The sequence below is a fragment of the Bombina bombina genome, chromosome 5 (genome assembly GCF_027579735.1).
Source record: "Bombina bombina isolate aBomBom1 chromosome 5, aBomBom1.pri, whole genome shotgun sequence".
In the NCBI taxonomy this organism is placed as follows: Eukaryota; Metazoa; Chordata; class Amphibia; order Anura; family Bombinatoridae; genus Bombina; species Bombina bombina.
In genome coordinates, this window is record NC_069503.1 from 18,918,395 (window position 1) to 18,940,262 (window position 21,868).

Sequence of the window (21,868 nt, forward strand, 5' to 3'; positions counted from 1 at the left end):
CAATTGTATTTGAACATTTAGATTTGTATTCGTATGTCATTATTTATGTACAACGATAAAGAATCACACACGCTTGCTTTTTTGACAGCAGTCTTATTCCAGACATGTAGCGGCTAAATTACATACGAGAACATAATGAAACATAAACATTACAAAAAGTTTAAGCCCTGCACTGCCAGAGGAGTCTGCAAAGGTTTGCATTTGTCTACAGTAGGTAAAGGGTTAAAACATTTTTTTTTATAAAGGCATATGATGTATGTCAGGATTAACAAGGTCAGATATTCCTAAATTTGCAAAGCTCGCCAACATCCAGCTATATTTACTGCATATAAAAATGTGCATTGGATGAAAAGACGTATACAGAGGGGACATATCAGCAATATCATTCCTTTATCAAATGTAACATTTGCACATTTTCTTTATCTACAAGGTGCAAGGTAAACTATATGTATATGAGCATCTGTCTCTCTGTAGGTTGCCTTTATAATTTATATGTACACAGGAAAATATGTGATTACCGTATTTTTATTCAGGTTCATAAGCCCAAAGCAAATATGGTTTGATGTGTGATGTGTGCATGATATTGTATTCATTATACAGAAGTTTATGTGTTGCAGGAAAAGTTACATAGGAAAAACAGCTTTACCTCTACGGTACTGAATAGACTAAATGGGCCATTATAGTTGAAATATTACACGGTTGAGTCGTGTGATTGGATCAGCTGCACTTTCTGCTCAGGATCTGCAGTGGTCCACAGGTCTCTAGCAGTATTTTTACTATGGGCTACTCTACGCTTGTTAAAAGTAAAAGCTGGGCGTAGATAGCGCTTCGCAGTGCGCTCTATTCAGAGTACCAATTGTAATCTTGCCCTATGGGTTTAACAACCTTTGTGGGAGATAGACAGATAGCATTAGAGGGTTGCTAGTCATAAATTCACGAATTAGAGAATGTCATTTTTTGAATATAATTATTTCTTTAATAAACACTGTTATAAGGTAATTAATAGGTCAGTTTGTTTATCACTGGCGGCACTGGTCATACAGTGAGGAGTACAGTGTAGGGGGCACTGAGTGACATAAGTGTGAGCACTGTCTGTAACATGTGCTCTGTAAATTCACTCCTGGTACTCAGGGTGTAAACTTACCAAGTGCTGGCTCCAGGAACCTGTACACAGGGTGTAAACATACCAAGTGCCGGCTCCAGGAACCTGTACCCAAGGTGTAAACTTACTAAGTGCCGGCTCCTGGTACCTGTACCCAAGGTGTAAACTTACCAAGTGCCGGTTCCTGGTACCTGTACCCAGGGTGTAAACTTACCAAGTGCCATCTCTTGGTACCTGTACTCATGGTGTAAACTTACCAAGTGTCGGCTCCTGGTACTTGCATCTGCACTCGCTGGGGACCACACATGTCCCATCCTGTAGGAGCTGCCCTTCAGGGCATCCACATGATGGCTGGCACCCTCGTACATCCTGGCACACAGTGTCACCCTGAAGGTCATCACAGGTACGTGGGCAGGGCTTACCACACTCATAGCCCATCTGACCTCCAGCGCAATCTGCAGAGAGGAGAAAAAGCAAATAAAAAGGTCATTAAATCCAACATGAAATGCGTAGGAGAAGTAAAATACAAAGATCAGAGACTTTATATATTGAGCAGTACAGACTCATGTTTACTTCACGTCTCAGTTCATAAATGACATCATCAATGACACTGTTACCGCATCACATCTGAACTCAAGCCCCAGAGCTGTCAGGGTATTATGGGAATGCAGAGGCCCAGAAGAGATTTACTGTAGGGCTGGGTGACAAGAGGAACGCTAATTTATTGCGCACCCGCAAATGGGCAAATGTGCCTGTTTTTGGGAGTTCAATAAATAACCAGCCATTACAAGTGAAGCTCGCGGCATTCATTAGTGCTTATAACATGAACCAGGGATCAGATCTTTGGTTAATTTTATAAATGTCAACCAAATGCTTCCCAAAATCAAGTGTTATATACGTTATAAAAAGAAATAAAGATAGTACCATCTTTATTTTTTACTAAAGTAAGTGCAATAAGCAGTTTTTGGGGGCTGAAGTTGGCGGCACTGAAAAGGGCCTTTATATTGGAACTGTGTGTTCCCTGTATATATATATACAGTATATTAAAATAAAATTATTTTGTATTGTCTGACGAAGGGGGTAACACCCCGAAACGTTACATTAAATGGAAACTTCGAAAATCCTGGCGAATGCATCTCTTTTCTTCACTACTATCAATACTTTGGAAGCACCCTGGGTGGATGAAATGTTAACCGTGAGTGCTGGCCTGCCTGCTGTTTATATTAAAATATATATATATATAGGAAGAGATATTTACCGTGACCAAAGAGAGGGTCATGGGTTAAATTGTGCAACAGGTGCATGTAATTGATAATTAACTATCACCTAGATTGCGAGTTGTGCGTTAGGGTTAAAAAACAGCGTTAAGAGGTCCAAACGCTGCTTTTTTAACGCCCGCTGGTATTACGAGTCTTGCAGGTACAGGTGTACCACTCACTTTTTTGGCCAGACTCAGGAATACCGCAAATCAACTTACGTCAATTGCGTATCCTATATTTTCAATGGGACTTGCATAGCGCCGGTATTACGAGTCTGACCAAAAGTGAGCGGTAGACCCTCTCCTGTCAAGCCTGGTACCGCATTTTAAAGTTAGTAGTTAAGGGTTTTACACTACAACGCCGTAGCATAAAACTCTTAACTAAAGTGCTAAAAAGTACACTGACAACCATAAACTACCTATTAACCCCTAAACCGAGCCCCCCCCCCACATCCCAAACACTAAAAATATTTTTTTAACCCCTAATCTGCCGAAGCTAATCTGCCGCCACTATGATAAACATATTAACCCCTAACCCCTTAACATTAGTTCATTATTATTAACCCCTAATCTGCCATCCCTAATATCGCCGCCACCTACCTACATTTATTAACCCCTAATCTGCCGCCCCCAATGTCGCCGCCACTATATTAAATGTATTAACCCCTAAACCTAAGTCTAACCCTAACCCTAAACCCCCTAACTTAAATATAATTACAATAAATCTAAATAAAATTATTACAATTACCTAAATAATTCCTATTTAAAACTAAATACCTATAAAATAAACCCTAAACTAGCTACAATATAACTAATAATTACATTGTAGCTATATTAGGGTTTATTTTTATTTTACAGGCAAGTTTGTATTTATTTTAACTAGGTATAATAATTATTAAATAGTTATTAACTATTTAATAACTACCTAGTTAAAATAAAGACAAATTTACCTGTAAAATAAAACCTAACCTAAGTTACACTAACACCTAACACTACACTATAATTAAATAAATTAACTAAATTAAATACAATTAATTACAATTAAATAAAATTATCTAAAGTACGAAAACAAAAAAACACTAAATTACAGAAAATAATAAAATAATTACAAGATTTTTAAACTAATTACACCTACTCTAACCCCCCTAACAAAATAAAAAAGCCCCCCAAAATAAAAAAGCCCTACCCTACACTAAATTACAAATAGCCCTTAAAAGGGCCTTTTGTGGGCCATTGCCCCAAAGTAGTCAGCTCTTTTACCTGTAAAAAAAAAGTACAATTCCCCCCCAACATTAAAACCCACCACCCACACAACCAACCCTACTCTAAAACCCACCCAACCCCCCCTTAAAAAAAACTAACACTAACCCCTTGAAGATCACCCTACCGTGAGACGTCTTCACCCAACTGGGCAGAAGTGGTCCTCCAGACGGGCAGAAGTCTTCATCCAAGCCGGGCAGAAGAGGTCCTCCAGACCGGCAGAAGTCTTCATCCAGACGGCATCTTCTATCTTCATCCATCTAGCGCGGGGGTCCATCTTCAAGACATCCGACGCGGAGCATCCTCTTCATCTGGAGTCTTCTTACTAAATGACGGTACCTTTAAGTGACGTCATCCAAGATGGCATCCCTTCAATTTGGATTGGCTGATAGAATTCTATCAGCCAATTGGAATTAAGGCAGAAAAAATCCTATTGGCTGATGCAATCAGCCAATAGGATTGAGCTTGCATTCTATTGGCTGATTGGAATAGCCAATAGAATGCGAGCTCAATCCTATTGGCTGAATGAATCAGCCAATAGGATTGAAGTTAAATCCTATTGACTGATTGCATCAGCCAATAGGATTTTTCTACCTTAATTACCTTAATATTTTCTGTAATTTAGTGGGTTTTTTTTTTCATACTTTAGCTAATTTTATTTAATTGTAATTAATTGTATTTAATTTAGTTAATTTATTTAATTATAGTGTAGTGTTAGGTTTTATTTTACAGGTACATTTGTCTTTATTTTAACTAGGTAGTTATTAAATAGTTAATAACTATTTAATAATTATTCTACCTAGTTAAAATAAATACAAAGTTGCCTGTAAAATAAAAATAAACCCTAAGATAGCTACAATGTAACTATTAGTTATATTGTAGCTAGCTTAGGGTTTATTTTATAGGTAAGTATTTAGTTTTAAATAGGAATAATTTATTTAATTGTAGTAATTTTATTTAGATTTATTGTAATTATATGTAAGTTAGTGGGGTTAGGGTTAGACTTAGGTTTAGGGGTTAATAACTTTATTATAGTGGTGGCGATGTTGTGGGCGGCAGATTAGGGGTTAATAAATGTAGTTAGATTGCATCGACATTGGGGGCGGCAGATTAAGGGTTAATAAATATAATGTAGGGTTCGTGATGTTGGGGGCAGCAGATTAGGGGTTTATAAATATAATGTAGGTGGCGGCGGTGTCCGGAGCGGCAGATTAGGGGTTAATAATATAATGCAGCTGTTGGCGATGTCGGGGGCGGCAGATTAGGGGTTAATAAGTGTAAGATTAGGGGTGTTTAGACTCGGGGTTCATGTTAGGGTGTTAGGTGTAGACATAAAAAGTATTTCCCCATAGGAATCAATGGGGCTGCGTTAGGAGCTTTACGCTGCATTCTTGAAGGTGTTAGGTTTTTTTTCAGCCGGCTCTCCCCCATTGATTCCTATGGGGAAATTGTGCACGAGCACGTTCAGCCAGCTCACCGCTAACGTAAGCAGCGCTGGTATTGAGGTGAGATGTGGAGCTAAATTTTGCTCTTCTCTCACTTTTTTGCGGTTAACGCCGGGTTTCTAAAAACCCTCAATACTAGCATTGTCTGTAAGTGAGCGGAGAGTATAAACTGCTCGTTAGCACCGCACAGCTCCTAAAGCAAAACTCGTTACCTAGGTGTTTGCCTTTAAATAGAGCTCTCAGACATAGCACAAGTTATGCCAGTGCACAAGGGCTGACATTAGGCCAGAAACATGTTTGGTGCTGTTGTTTTATTCGTTTACAGGCTTGTAACTGAATTCTATGTTTTTATGTAAAGGATTTTAAGATCATTTTTCTCTTCATAATAAAGTTGTGATCATTTTTTCATAAATAACTTATTTTTTTCTTTTTTGTTGGTCCGGAGATGCGGATTAGCAGAGTGTGTATATGCTTATATATATATATATCCATGTGTTAATATGTGTATATATATATATATATATATATATATATATATATATATGTGTGTGTGTGTGTGTTAATATGTGTATATACTGTATATTAACACATAAATATATATAGGCATATAATCATATACATATATATTTACAATTTGCTGCCATCGCTGCACGACTTACCCCTTCTTTTTACTTTGAAGTTGTAATAACGCACTACCTGTCGCTCCCAAAAAGCTTACTTCTAGCGTAGCTAACACAAGCGGGAGCAATAAATAACAATCCACTAGTAATCTAGCCTTCATTTTTTCTCATGGGAGAATGAAGCAATGGCTTATGTGCAGTGTAGACCCCACACAACCACAGTCTCCCGCTGCACCCGTCACTCACTCCTGCACTCAGTGCCCACCTTCTACAGTGGCATCCCCTACCCTTTCACCTACCACCTCACAGAGGAGACCAACACCCTTCAGCTTCACACTCACTCCCATCACCCTCAGATTAGCCCCTTCCATGTCACCCAGCTTTACATACTACACCCTACATGACTTGCCCCCTATGATTCTCCTGCTAATATTACCTGTGCACAAGGTAACGTTGTCGCCACAAGCACGGCTTTGCCTTGTTTCTCCATCACAGGGGTTACCCCCAAAGCGTGCTGGGGGGCTGTTACACTGCCGGTTTCTCACAGACTCGCCAGCACACACATCACATGAAGACCAGGGGCCCCAAGGGCTCCAATTTCCATGTACTAAGTAAACAAAAAAGTATTATTATTATTATTATTTTTTTATATGTAGTACATTAACTATTTAGATAAACCATAAGGGTAAAGGGCCCTGCTCTATAGTCACTGTAATCTGTAAACCATCCTTACATGAAGTGATCAACAGGACATGTGAGCTTACAGTCTAAAGGAGGTACATGGAGGAGTTGAGGGAGAAACATAAGCATTAGAGACAACTTAATTTGTGTGCGTCCTTGAACAGATATGTTTTTTAGGAACACTTGTAGTTTTTGAGACTAAAGGAAAGTCTGACTGAGCAAGACAAGGAGTTCTATATGATAGGTGCAGTTCCAGAAAAGTCTTGCAGATGAGAGTCTGAACAAGTAATGAGAGATGAGGAGAGAGGTCGTTGGCAGAGTGGAGTGGATGGGTTTGGGAGTATTTGCAAACAAGGGCAGAGATATAGAAGAGCGCAGTGTTGTGAGAGCTTCGTATGTTAAGGTCAAAATTTTGAATTTTAATCTTGTGGCCAGTGGAGGTGTTGGCAAAGAGGTGCAGCCGATGTGGAGTGATGCTTAAGAAAAATAAGCCTGGCAGAAGCATTCAGAATGGATTGTAGTGGGAATAGGTGGTAGCTTGGGAGACTAGAGAAGACAGAATTGCAGTAGTTAAGGAGGGAAATGATAAGGGAGTGGATACGAATCTTAGTTGTGTCTTGAGTGAGGAAGTGATTCATTTTATAGATATTTTAAGGTGGAAGCGGCAGGAGTTAATGTGGGGAGCTAAAGAAAGTTCTGAGTCAACTGTGACCCCATGTTCTGAGTCAAGTGTGACCCGGGCCTAAGGGGTAGAGGTGATGACAGACTTGTCCATAGTAAGTGAGATTTGAGGACCGAGGAGGTTGGTAGAGGGATGAAATAGAATGAGTTCAGTTTGAGAGGTTCAGCTTTAAGTTGTGAGAAGGTATCCAGGATGAGATATTAGCTAGGCAGCTGGTGACACAATTTAGCAGGGAAGTAGAAATGTCTGGTCCAGAAAAGTAGATTTGGGTGTCATCAGCATAAAGATGATAGTGAAACCACAGGACTTGATTAAGGAGACTGAGAAAAGATGGGGACATAGAACTGAGCCTTGAGGTACCCCAACAGAAAGGGGTAGAGGGGAGGAGGAGTCAGGGAATGATATGCTGAAGGTATGGTTAGAAAGGTAGGAAGAGAATCACTGTGTGTCACATATAACCAAGGAAGTAAGGGTCTGGAGCAGCAATGGATGGTCAACTACGTCAAAAGTTGCAGAGAGGTCTAAAAGGACTAGCATGGAGTAATACCCTTTACACTTGGCAGTAAGCAGGTCATTTGTCACCTTGGTGATGGCAGTTTCAGGAGTGTTGGGGGTGAAAGACAGATTACAAAGGATCAGGAAGATGGTTAGAAGAGAGAAAGTGTTATAAGCATTTATAAACAATCCACTGAAGAAATCTAAAGGTGAGGGGAAAAAGAAAGATTGGGCGATAGTTGCAAGGGAATGCTGGATCGAGTGAAGGGTTTTTTAAGAATAGGTGCGAATAGAGCATGTTTGAGGGATGAAGGAAATGTACCAGATTTAAGGTAGAGGTTAAATATATGTTTACGAATGGGTGTAAGAGTGGGGGAAAGGGAAGGTAGCAGTTTGGAGGGAATAGGATCAAGGGGACAGTTAGATGGAAATATGAAAGGAGAGCAGTAACCTTAACAGGAGTGAATGCGTCGAGTTTGAAAGTTTGCAGTGATTTGTGAGGTGTCAATATAGATGTTGTGGTAGGAGGTTATTTCATGGCGGACTTTGGTTTTGAAATCTATAGAAAAGTAATGTGCTATGAGAGAAGTGGTAATGGGAGGAGAGGGAGGGCACAGGAGGGAAAATATGCTAAGGATTGTGGGACATAGATGACATCATATTTGTAAAGTACTTTTCTTTGGAGAGGTTGAGGGCGGATAAATAGGAGCACAGCATAAATTTGTAATGTAAGAAGTTGGCAGAGGAGCAATATTTCCTCCAGTGCCAATCTGCAGTGTGGGTGCAATTTTGCAAGTAGCAAGATAGATGTGTGTGCCAAGGTTGGGGACGCATCTATCAGGTGCGAAATCTGGAAGGAAGGGCTATTTTGTCAATATATTAATATTTCAGGATTTAAAAACTGGGGTCAGCTGCTTTATATGTGCATGACTCATGACATCTACTGCATATGTGCATAGCTGGGGCCACCTACTGTTAAATGCATGACTGGGCCTCCCTACTGTAGAGCTATAACACTATTACCACCTGCAGTGGGTCTCCGTCTTTTACCTGGACAGAAGGTGGGTGACGGACATTGTCTTCTCTCCAGCTGTACCCCAATGTCACCGTAATGTTCGTGCACCCCCTGGCACTCAGCTCCTCCCTCTTGAGGTTTAGGGCAGGCACAGCTCCGGTACCGCGTCACTATTTCAGTGCCACATGTCTTGGAACAAGGAGTCCAGTCTGACCATTCACACCACCCACCGGACACTGGGACAGAGGGCACAATGCTGATGATATGAACTATTGTCTAGGGAACACCACCAGAACTATCCAGGCTCACTTTCTGACCGCTGGTCCTTGAGATATTACAGAACTGCGCAGCTCATACTGACCCAGAGCATGAAGGTTGGTACACAACGTCCAGCTTTATAGCCCTAAATATGACTTCATTTTATAGCTGCCCAGGCTTGTACACTGACCCGTGACCCTAGCTATAGGAACATAACTGTACAGTCTGGTACTGTGACCCCTGACCCTAGCTATAGTAACATAACTGTACAGGCTGGTACTGTGACCCCTGACCCTAGCTATAGTAACATAACTGTACAGGCTGGTACTGTGTCCCCTGACCCTAGCTATAGTAACATAACTGTACAGGCTGGTACTGTGACCCCTGACCCTGGCTATAGTAACATAACTGTACAGGCTTGTACACTGACCCGTGACCCTAGCTATAGGAACATAACTGTACAGTCTGGTACTGTGACCCCTGACCCTGGCTATAGTAACATAACTGTACAGGCTGGTACTGTGACCCCTGACCCTGGCTATAGTAACATAACTGTACAGGCTGGTACTGTGACCCCTGACCCTGGCTATAGTAACATAACTGTACAGGCTGGTACTCTGACCCCTGACCCTGGCTATAGTAACATAACTGTACAGGCTTGTACACTGACCCGTGACCCTAGCTATAGGAACATAACTGTACAGTCTGGTACTGTGACCCCTGACCCTGGCTATAGTAACATAACTGTACAGGCTGGTACTGTGACCCCTGACCCTGGCTATAGTAACATAACTGTACAGGCTGGTACTGTGACCCCTGACCCTGGCTATAGTAACATAACTGTACAGGCTGGTACTCTGACCCCTGACCCTGGCTATAGTAACATAACTGTACAGGCTGGTACTGTGACCCCTGACCCTAGCTATAGTAACATAACTGTACAGGCTGGTACTCTGACCCCTGACCCTGGCTATAGTAACATAACTGTACAGGCTGGTACTGTGACCCCTGACCCTGGCTATAGTAACATAAATGTACAGGCTGGTACTGTGACCCCTGACCCTGGCTATAGTAACATAACTGTACAGGCTGGTACTGTGACCCCTGACCCTGGCTATAGTAACATAACTGTACAGGCTGGTACTGTGACCCCTGACCCTGGCTATAGTAACATAACTGTACAGGCTGGTACTGTGACCCCTGACCCTGGCTATAGTAACATAACTGTACAGGCTGGTACTGTGACCCCTGACCCTGGCTATAGTAACATAACTGTACAGGCTGGTACTGTGACCCCTGACCCTGGCTATAGTAACATAAATGTACAGGCTGGTACTGTGACCCCTGACCCTGGCTATAGTAACATAACTGTACAGGCTGGTACTGTGACCCCTGACCCTGGCTATAGTAACATAACTGTACAGGCTGGTACTGTGACCCCTGACCCTGGCTATAGTAACATAAATGTACAGGCTGGTACTGTGACCCCTGACCCTGGCTATAGTAACATAACTGCACAGACTGGTACTGTGACCCCTGACCTAAGCTACAGTAACAGAACTACATTTCACCTTGACATATACAATGAGCACTTACCTGCACATGTGTGGTTGGTGCATATCATTGAGCCATTAAAACAGGTGCTGTGAAAGAGAGAACACAAGTCCATAACTACTAGAAGAGAAAGTCCTGTGTAAGACAATCAGAGCCCTGGTCACATATTTATAACATATATATATCATATGACTTTACCAGTTATTGCAGTCATCCCCTCGTGGTACTGTCTCCGTCGGGAAGTGTCTCTCTCCCGTCATAAGGTCCAGGCAAGTACAGTCCTGCAGATCCACACACACAGTGCCGTTCTCACTCAGAACTTGCCCCAGGGGGCAATAGCAGCCGGGCTCACAGTGCCAGGTACAGTGCTGGAATAGGAGAGGTGATACCCGTGAGTGACCCTCATGTGTCTCCATAACCTGGCTTTTAGTGCAATTGGCTATATAAGTATACAAGAACAGTAGTAAAGCCTGTCTGCTAATCTGTAGGGTTTGTTTAACCTGTTATGTGACCTGAGAGATTATCCCCACTGCACTGATGCACACTGTGAATCTGCTTCTGACTGGACGACAGCTGCTTGCTCAATTTGTGAATAAACCTCACAGGGTGTAATTATTATAGTGTACCAGACCAAGGGTTACTTTATTGGAAAGTTGTTGGTTATGACAATATGAATGTACATAAATAATAAACAGCACAGAAGCGCCAGAACTGGATTTGTCATAATCAGATTCCAACACAATCCACCATAACAGGGTTCTTAGGTCTATAAATGTATTCTTTATTATCTACATGAACCTTAGAAATTCCGGCCATGTCAGTAAAATACCATGTGAGGGGGAATGTTTATTAGACCCCATAAGGCTGCTGAATAAATAATCTGCAGACAAATACGCTCTGTGATATGCAGATTTTGTTACTGGCAAATAATGTTTATGATTCTGCGTCTGTCTGTCCGGCACACACTCAGCCATCGCTTTGTCTTTCTCAGATACCCTTGAATACCAGAGCACACTGCAGATACTCTGGTGAACCAAGGGGGTGAATAGACACTGACAAACAGAAATCACATTTTGGCCAATTAAGAACAGATAGAAATGAGCTACTTCGCTGATCAAGCGATCCCTGTGTAGCATGTTGCAGGGACATAGACAATAGTGATTTGCATGGTGTATATTAGTCTGCAGCTACTTACAGCGATGTCGTCACATGACCTCGGGCAGGGAGGGCCACAGATACTGTATGTGGAACCCGCGATTGAAGAGCAGTTTGTTACTAGAAGAGACAAGACACCGTTACAGATCTAGCACAGAAGCACAAGGAGAATACAGATTATTTACTAGAGGGAAAGTCCAAGCAATTCAACGACTGCTGAGGTTTTGGGCTAGGTCATTAGGGAAAAGCATTATTTATTTTTTGCAAATGAGATGCTCCTGTATTAAGTAAAAAGCTGTTTATTCCTTAAGGGCTGAGGCCCCACCCGTGTCACAAACCCGTAACTGCACTTACATAACTAACCCACCCCCACAAACAAGAGACATGCACAGGGAGCTGGGTATAAGACCATATCATGGTCACATTTATTAACAATCACCTAGATTATGAGATTTGCGCTAAGCGAAACTAACGCCAAAAAAGTTGCATTATTTTACTCTCCATAGCGCTGCCATTACGAGTTACTGAAAAGCCTCCTTGTGCGTGCGATATGGTGGTGTTAAGCTACATACCGCACAAAAGCCAAGGGCTGCTTGGACGTGCTTGTGCACGCTTTGCCCCATAGACATCAATGGGCAGAGAGTGTTTGGAAAAAAAAAAACAACACCTGAAGTGCGGAATGAAAAATCTCCGTAACGCAACCCCATTGACATCGCCGCCCCTATTCCGACACTCTCCTACACTAAATAAACCTATTAACCACTAAACCTCCGGCCCCCATATTGCTGCTACTAAATAAACCTATTAACCCCTAAACCTCCGGCCCCCCACATTGTTGCTTTTAAATAAACCTATTAACCCCTAAACCGCCAGCCCCCCCCACATTGCAAAGCACTAAATAAACTATTAACCCCTAAAACTAACACCCCCTAACTTAAAATTACAATATAACTATCTTAAAATAAATAAAAACTTAGCTGTGAAATAAAAATAAACCTAACATTAAACTATAAATTAACCTAACATATTTATTCTAATAAAATAAAAAAAATACTACCAATTAAAAAACCTAAACTACAAATTTAAAAACAACCTAACACTGAAAAAAATAAAAAAAATTACAAAAAATAAAAAGCACTAAGATTACAAAAAAATAAACTAAATGATCAAAAATAAAAACAATTACACCTAATCTAATAGCCCTATAAACATACAAAGCCCCCCCCCCAAAAAAAAATAAAAACAACCCCTAACCTACAATAAACTACCAATAGCCCTTAAAAGGGCCTTTTGTGGGGCATTGCCCTAAGTTAATCAGCTCTTTTACCTAGAAAAAAATACAAAGGCCCCTATTTAAGAAAGGTCTTGCGGACCCGATCCGACAGTGCGGATCAGGTCCGCAAGACCTCGCTGAATGCGGAGAGCAATACGCTCGCCGTATTCAGCATTGCACCAGCAGCTCTTGTGAGCTGCTGGTGCAACGCCGCCCCCTGCAGACTCACGGCCGCCAGCAGTGGGTGTCAATCAACCTGATCGTACTTGATTGGGTTGATTTCTAGCGATTCCTGTCCGCCTGCTCTGAGCAGCCGGACAGGGTTATGGAGCAGCGGTCTTTAGACCGCTGCTTCATAACTGGTGTTTCTGGCGAGTCTGAAGACTCGCCAGAAACACGGGCCGTCAAGCTCTATACGGAGCTTGTTAAATGGGCCCCCAAGTCCCCCAACAGTAAAACCCACCACCCAACCAACCCCCCAAAATACAAAAACCTAAGCTACCCATTGCCCCTAAAGGGGCATTTGTATGGGCATTGCCCTTAAAAGGACATTCAGCCCTTTAACAATTGCCCAAACTCTAATCCAAAAAAAAACAAAAAAATCTTAAGGGAGCCAAAACAACCTGAAAAAAGAAGTAAATTAAAGGGGAGGGAGGACTGGGAAACTTCCCTGAAGCAGATCCCAGGAACAAGGGACTGGAACTCCCTTTTCTTGGACTTATATGTGGTGAGTAAAAACCCACCCCTCACCTCGCAACAACACACACATATAGGCATTTCCATCACCACTAGGTGACCCAGGCCCTTAAAGGGACATTAAACACTTTAAGATGGTAACATAAAATGATACATTGCATATATAAAAAGAAGTCTGCAATATACGTTCATTATTTATTTTGTCCCCTTTACCTGTAATTCTATTCTGAAATTGTGAGTTTCACAGTGCAGAACCCTGTTATGCTTCACTCAGCCATTGGCTGCTCACTCTAGTGACCTATTTATAACTGTCTCTAATTGGACACAGCAGAGAAGGTAACCTAAGTTACAACATGGCAGCCCCATTATTTTATAGACATTTAGGGGCCAATTTATCAAGGGCCAAATGGCCCCTGATGCCTCTATTTCCTTGCGAGCCTTCAAGCTCGCCGTAAACAGCAGTTATAAAGCGGCGGTTTTAAGACCGCTGCTCCTTAAAGGGACACTGAACCCAATTTTTTTCTATTGTGATTCAGATATAGCATGCAATTTTACGCAACTTTCTAATTTATTCCTATTATCAAATTCTTTTCATTCTCTTGGTATCTTTATTTGAAATGCAAGAATGTAAGTTTAGATGCCGGCCCATTTTTGGTGAACACACTGTGTTGTTCTTGCTGATTGGTGGGTAAATTCACCTACCAATAAACAAGTGCTTTCCATGGTTCTGAACCAAAAAAATAGCTTAGATGCCTTCTTTTTCAAATAAAGAAAGCAAGAGAATGAAGAAAAATTGATAATAGGAGTAAATTAGAAAGTTGTTTAAAAATGCATGCTCTATCTGAATCACGAAAGAAAAAATTTGGGTTCAGTGTCCCTTTAACTGTTCCGCTGCCTCTGAGGCTGCGGTCTGCAATCTGCCCCATCCTATACGATCGGGTTGATTGACACCCCCTGCTAGCGGCCGATTGGTCGAGAATCTGCATGTGGCGGCATTGCACAAGCAGTTCACCAGAACTGCTTGTGCAATGTTAAATGCCGACAGCGTATCATGTCGGATAGACATTGATAAATCGACCCCTAAAACTTTACACGTATTTTGTAAACATTTAAACAGCTGATTAAACTTTAAAACATAAATCTACAAGTTATTCTCAGACTGATCTTTTCTTTGAATATTTCATTCTAGCTAACATTTATTTAGTGTTTAATGTCCCTTTAATTCTGTTCCAACAGACCTTGCTACCTTACACTACCATCTTATGGGAAGTGTCACCAATAGAACTATGAGAGTTTTGTTGGTCAGCCAATGAGCTTCTATCCTGCATACCGTAAAACTCACACACCCTTTTCTGTTATAAAATCAAATACACAGCATTAAATTATCATTTTCCTACAAAAGTGATTAGAATATTTCATATTGTGCCTTTTCATATGAATGATAACATCTCTTTAAGATCCATATCCCTTTAAGCCTTGGGTCACTCTTGGAGCAAAGTGATTTGTATATTTCTGTTACGTTTTCTTCCGGGTCCCCTGCATGTAATCAAGAGAAACCCTGAATGAAAAGCAATGGAAGCAATGGTTTGTGACCCCATTAGCCCAAGTGAAAGGGTCAGGTTTGTGGCAGCTTGAGGCCGGGTGCTCGCTGGTGGCTTTGGTCAGACTGGGGATAGGTGGTGCCTCCTGTTTGCAGGGTAGAATTTTGTACAAGTGGGCGCCATACTATGGTGTAAGGAAGGGGACATTTAGTGGCTGGGCAAACACCCTGGGGTTTTATGTAAATGTTTAACTGTTTACTTAAGTTATGGCTGTGTTATTTATTGCATATTCAGTAAAGCAAGAGGGCCGATTTATCAAGTGTTGGGCGGACATTGCACAAGCAGTTCGGGTGAAATGCTTGTGCAATGCCGCCCCCTGCAGATTCACGGCCATTTGACCGCTAGCAGGGGGTGTGATTGCCAGGGGGTGTGATTGCTGTCCGCCACCTCAGAGGTGGCAAATAAGTTAAGGAGCAGCTTCTTAAATCGCCCCCGTGGCCTTTATAACCCAGTTTTGGTGTCAATATATTTATTTGAGCAGAATAAAGTGTCTAGTATGGGGATAAACCCTCATTATACAGAGCAAATTGCTACTTTTGTTGACTTAAAAGGACATGAAACACCAATTTTTTCTTTAATGATTCAAACGGAGCATACAATTCTAAACATTTTTACAATTGACTTCTGTTGTCTATTTTGATTTGATCTTTTGGTATCCTTTGTTGAAAAGCTGAAATTGCTGTTCTTTCAATAAAGGATAAAAAGAGAATGCAGCAAAACTGATAAAAGAAGTAAATTGGAATGTTGTTTAAAATAATATTCTCTATTTGAGTCACAAAATAAAATGTTTAGTTTCATGTCCCTTTAATCACATTGGCTACCTCTCTATATCTCTGGCACAGGTGGGTAATCATTACGGATGGCATCTCACCCTGGCATTCCTGCAGCTGGCATGGTTCTATTTCTGAGCTGGAGCCCACGCAGTAATCTCCACCTCCTTGGGGTATTGGGCTGTTACAGGTGCGGTTCCGTGTGGTGACTCCTGGTCCGCAGGTTCTGGTGCACTCTGTCCAGGGGCTCCACTCACTCCAGTGCCCGCTTCCTGTAGGGAACAAAATGCTGGTTTATATCACAGCACACAACTCGCATCACCTATGTACCAGCCAATGAGTTATATGGGAACCTACTATATAGAATACTCTTGGTGCCAGATCCCCAGTGATAGCAGATTACGGATAATGATAATCCAGTGACCTAATGATTTATTTATCCCCTTTATTAGGTAACCGGACTCTCTAAACCTTTGTGGATTATACATGCATTATTTTCTTCTATAAATCTAATAGATCTAACATAAATATTCTTCAAAGAAACTGTTTTCTACATGAATATCTGTGTTTAACAATCTATATTTAAGCAGCATGATTGAGCTGATTTATAATACTCCCTTTCTACAGAATCCCTTTAAATGATCGAGCCTATCATTTGCTGCATAAAAAAGACTGCAATCTAAATTGTAATCTAGTTTTGTTTTCTTTTGCTTTGTACTGAGAGAAAACTAAACCCTTTTTGTATCTACACTTATGGGGACATCACTGTTAACCAATAAAACTGTAAGAGTAATCAGCTGAGTGCTTCTGCCCCAGTATTGCACAAACAACCTCTTCATTTTAGTTTCATAATCAAAATAAGCTGCTTTAAATTAACCTAATTTCTAGCAACAAACTACTTTAGCAATAGTGCATTTTTATATGCATGGACGACACTTTTAGAATGCAATGCCCCTTTAAGAAGCAACTAGATAATGATCTCACCTGAGCAAGGCCCCACGTTACAGGGCTTCTCCTCTCTGTCTGATCCTTCACAAGAGAGTCCATTCCCAGAGGGTGGTGGATCTGTACAGAATCGATACCGGTTTTGAAATCCACCAGCGCAGGTAGCAGAACAATCACTCCATGGAGTCCATGCCGACCATTCGCCATCAACTGACATAAAACAGCAGATAAAATGACATTATATAGACATGAGACTCCATAGCTTTATATAACCAGAGGGATAAATTGTCTACTGTTCTAATAAACATCACTAACAATAGGTCAGGAATTAATACTTCACAACGTAAAACAGAGCTGAATAACACATACGTGCTAATAGCAGTTATATGATTGTTACAGTAATGCAGGTGGGTAATATGTGATGCGGAATGAGAAGTGTTACACGGGAATATAATAAGGAGTGCATAATATAGACTGAGGAGTGTGATATTTAGATGTGATGTTTGGATATAATAACAAGTATGTAATATAGAATGAGTGATATTTAGATGTGATGTTTGTGTATAATAACAAGTATGTAATATAGAATGAGTGATATTTAGATGTGATGTTTGGATAAAATAACAAGTATGTAATATAGAATGAGGAGTGATATTTAGATGTGATGTTTGGATAAAATAACAAGTATGTAATATAGAATGAGGAGTGATATTTAGATATGATGTTTGGATATAATAATGATCATGTAATATAGAATGAGGAGTGATATTTAGATGTGATGTTTGTGTATAATAACAAGTATGTAATATAGAATGAGGAGTGATATTTAGATATGATGTTTGGATATAATAACAAGTATGTAATATATAATGAGGAGTAATATTTAGATGTGATGTTTGTGTATAATAACAAGTAAGTAATATATAATGAGGAGTGATATTTAGATGTGATGTTTGGATATAATAACAAGTATGTAATATAGAATGAGATGTGATATTTAGATGTGATGTTTGGATATAATAACAAGTATGTAATATAGAATGAGTAATATTTAGATGTGATGTTTGTGTATAATAACAAGTAAGTAATATATAATGAGGAGTGATATTTAGATGTGATGTTTGGATATAATAACAAGTATGTAATATAGAATGAGTGATATTTAGATGTGATGTTTGGATATAATAACAATTGTGTAATATAGAATGAGGAGTGATATTTAAATGTGATGTTTGTGTATAATAACAAGTATGTAATATAGAATGAGGTGTGATATTTAGATGTGATGTTTGTATATAATAACAAGTATGTAATATAGAATAGGGTGTGATATTTAGATGTGATGTTTGGATATAATAACAATTGTGTAATATAGAATGAGGAGTGATATTTAGATATGATGTTTGTATATAATAACAAGTATGTAATATTGAATAAGGTGTGATATTTAGATGTGATGTTTGGATATAATAACAATTGTGTAATATAGAATGAGGAGTGATATTTAGATATGATGTTTGGATATAATAATGATCATGTAATATAGAATGAGGAGTGATATTTAGATGTGATGTTTGTGTATAATAACAAGTATGTAATATAAAATGAGGAGTGATATTTAGATGTGATGTTTGAATATAATAACAAGTATGTAATATAGAATGAGTGATATTTAGATGTGATGTTTGTGTATAATAACAAGTATGTAATATAGAATGAGGAGTGATATTTAGATGTGATGTGTAGATATAATAACAAGTATGTAATATAGAATGAGGTGTGATATTTAGATGTGATGTTTGTGTATAATAACAAGTATGTAATATAGAATGAGAAGTGATATTTAGATGTGATGTTTGGATATAATAACAAGCATGTAATATAGAATGAGGAGTGATATTTAGATGTGATATTTGGAAATAATAACAAGTATGTAATATAGAATGAGATGTGATATTTAGATGTGATGTTTGGATATAATAACAAGCGTGTAATATAGAATGAGGAGTGATATTTAGATGTGATGTTTGGATATAATAACAAGTATGTAATATAGAATGAGTGATATTTAGATGTGATGTTTGTGTATAATAACAAGCGTGTAACATCAAATGAGGAGTGATATTTAGATGTGATGTTTGGATATAATAACAAGCGTGTAATATAGAATGAGGAGTGATATTTAGATGTGATGTTTGGATATAATAACAAGCGTGTAATATAGAAGGAGGAGTGATATTTAGATCTGATGTTTGTGTATAATAACAAGTATGTAATATAGAATGAGTGATATTTAGATGTGATGTTTGGATATAATAACAAGCATGTAATATAGAATAAGGAGTGATATTTAGATATGATGTTTGGATATAATAACAAGTATGTAATATATAATGAGGAGTGATATTTAGATATGATGTTTGGATATAATAACAAGTATGTAATATAGAATGAGATGTGATATTTAGATGTGATGTTTGAATATAATAACAAGTATGTAATATATAATGAGGAGTGATATTTAGATATGATGTTTGGATATAATAACAAGTATGTAATATATAATGAGGAGTGATATTTAGATGTGATGTTTGGATATAATAACAAGTATGTAATATAGAATGAGATGTGATATTTAGATGTGATGTTTGAATATAATAACAAGTATGTAATATATAATGAGGAGTGATATTTAGATATGATGTTTGAATATAATAACAAGTATGTAATATATAATGAGGAGTGATATTTAGATGTGATGTTTGGATATAATAACAAGTATGTAATATAGAATGAGATGTGATATTTAGATGTGATGTTTGAATATAATAACAAGTATGTAATATAGAATGAGGTGTGATATTTAGATGTGATGTTTGTATATAATAACAAGTATGTAATATAGAATAGGGTGTGATATTTAGATGTGATGTTTGGATATAATAACAATTGTGTAATATAGAATGAGGAGTGATATTTAGATATGATGTTTGTATATAATAACAAGTATGTAATATTGAATAAGGTGTGATATTTAGATGTGATGTTTGGATATAATAACAATTGTGTAATATAGAATGAGGAGTGATATTTAGATATGATGTTTGGATATAATAATGATCATGTAATATAGAATGAGGAGTGATATTTAGATGTGATGTTTGTGTATAATAACAAGTATGTAATATAAAATGAGGAGTGATATTTAGATGTGATGTTTGAATATAATAACAAGTATGTAATATAGAATGAGTGATATTTAGATGTGATGTTTGTGTATAATAACAAGTATGTAATATAGAATGAGGAGTGATATTTAGATGTGATGTGTAGATATAATAACAAGTATGTAATATAGAATGAGGTGTGATATTTAGATGTGATGTTTGTGTATAATAACAAGTATGTAATATAGAATGAGAAGTGATATTTAGATGTGATGTTTGGATATAATAACAAGCATGTAATATAGAATGAGGAGTGATATTTAGATGTGATATTTGGAAATAATAACAAGTATGTAATATAGAATGAGATGTGATATTTAGATGTGATGTTTGGATATAATAACAAGCGTGTAATATAGAATGAGGAGTGATATTTAGATGTGATGTTTGGATATAATAACAAGTATGTAATATAGAATGAGTGATATTTAGATGTGATGTTTGTGTATAATAACAAGCGTGTAACATCAAATGAGGAGTGATATTTAGATGTGATGTTTGGATATAATAACAAGCGTGTAATATAGAATGAGGAGTGATATTTAGATGTGATGTTTGGATATAATAACAAGCGTGTAATATAGAAGGAGGAGTGATATTTAGATGTGATGTTTGTGTATAATAACAAGTATGTAATATAGAATGAGTGATATTTAGATGTGATGTTTGGATATAATAACAAGCATGTAATATAGAATAAGGAGTGATATTTAGATATGATGTTTGGATATAATAACAAGTATGTAATATATAATGAGGAGTGATATTTAGATATGATGTTTGGATATAATAACAAGTATGTAATATATAATGAGGAGTGATATTTAGATGTGATGTTTGGATATAATAACAAGTATGTAATATAGAATGAGATGTGATATTTAGATGTGATGTTTGAATATAATAACAAGTATGTAATATATAATGAGGAGTGATATTTAGATATGATGTTTGGATATAATAACAAGTATGTAATATATAATGAGGAGTGATATTTAGATGTGATGTTTGGATATAATAACAAGTATGTAATATAGAATGAGATGTGATATTTAGATGTGATGTTTGAATATAATAACAAGTATGTAATATATAATGAGGAGTGATATTTAGATATGATGTTTGGATATAATAACAAGTATGTAATATATAATGAGGAGTGATATTTAGATGTGATGTTTGGATATAATAACAAGTATGTAATATAGAATGAGGAGTGATATTTAGATGTGATGTTTGTGTATAATAACAAGTATGTAATATAGAATGAGTAATATTTAGATGTGATGTTTGGATATAATAACAAGTATGTAATATAGAATGAGTAATATTTAGATGTGATGTTTGGATATAATAACAAGTGTGTAATATAGAATGAGTGATATTTAGATGTGATGTTTGGATATAATAACAAGTATGTAATATAGAATGAGGTGTGATATTTAGATGTGATGTGTGGATATACAGGGAGTGCAGAATTATTAGGCAAATAAGTATTTTGACCACATCATCCTCTTTATGCATGTTGTCTTACTCCAAGCTGTATAGGCTCGAAAGCCTACTACCAATTAAGCATATTAGGTGATGTGCATCTCTGTAATGAGAAGTGGTGTGGTCTAATGACATCAACGCCCTATATCAGGTGTGCATAATTATTAGGCAACTTCCTTTCCTTTGGCAAAATGGGTCAAAAGGAGGACTTGACAGGCTCAGAAAAGTCAAAAATAGTGAGATATCTTGCAGAGGGATGCAGCACTCTTAAAATTGCAAAGCTTCTGAAGCGTGATCATCGAACAATCAAGCGTTTCATTCAAAATAGTCAACAGGGTCG

General features: G+C 38.1%; 1 protein-coding gene across 1 annotated transcript in view; it reads right to left on the bottom strand.

The window, feature by feature from the left end:
• Positions 1-21,868, bottom strand: part of LOC128661241 (SCO-spondin-like) — a 624,208-nt gene that overhangs the window by 275,094 nt on the left and 327,246 nt on the right. Inside the window, exons 70-77 of the mRNA XM_053715520.1 lie at positions 16,850-17,020; positions 15,967-16,137; positions 11,566-11,645; positions 10,569-10,738; positions 10,413-10,459; positions 8,567-8,794; positions 6,122-6,292; positions 1,360-1,557 (exon numbers count right to left, since the gene is read on the bottom strand). Coding sequence (XP_053571495.1) covers positions 1,360-1,557; positions 6,122-6,292; positions 8,567-8,794; positions 10,413-10,459; positions 10,569-10,738; positions 11,566-11,645; positions 15,967-16,137; positions 16,850-17,020 — 1,236 coding nt within the window. The remainder of the gene's footprint in view (positions 1-1,359; positions 1,558-6,121; positions 6,293-8,566; positions 8,795-10,412; positions 10,460-10,568; positions 10,739-11,565; positions 11,646-15,966; positions 16,138-16,849; positions 17,021-21,868) is intronic.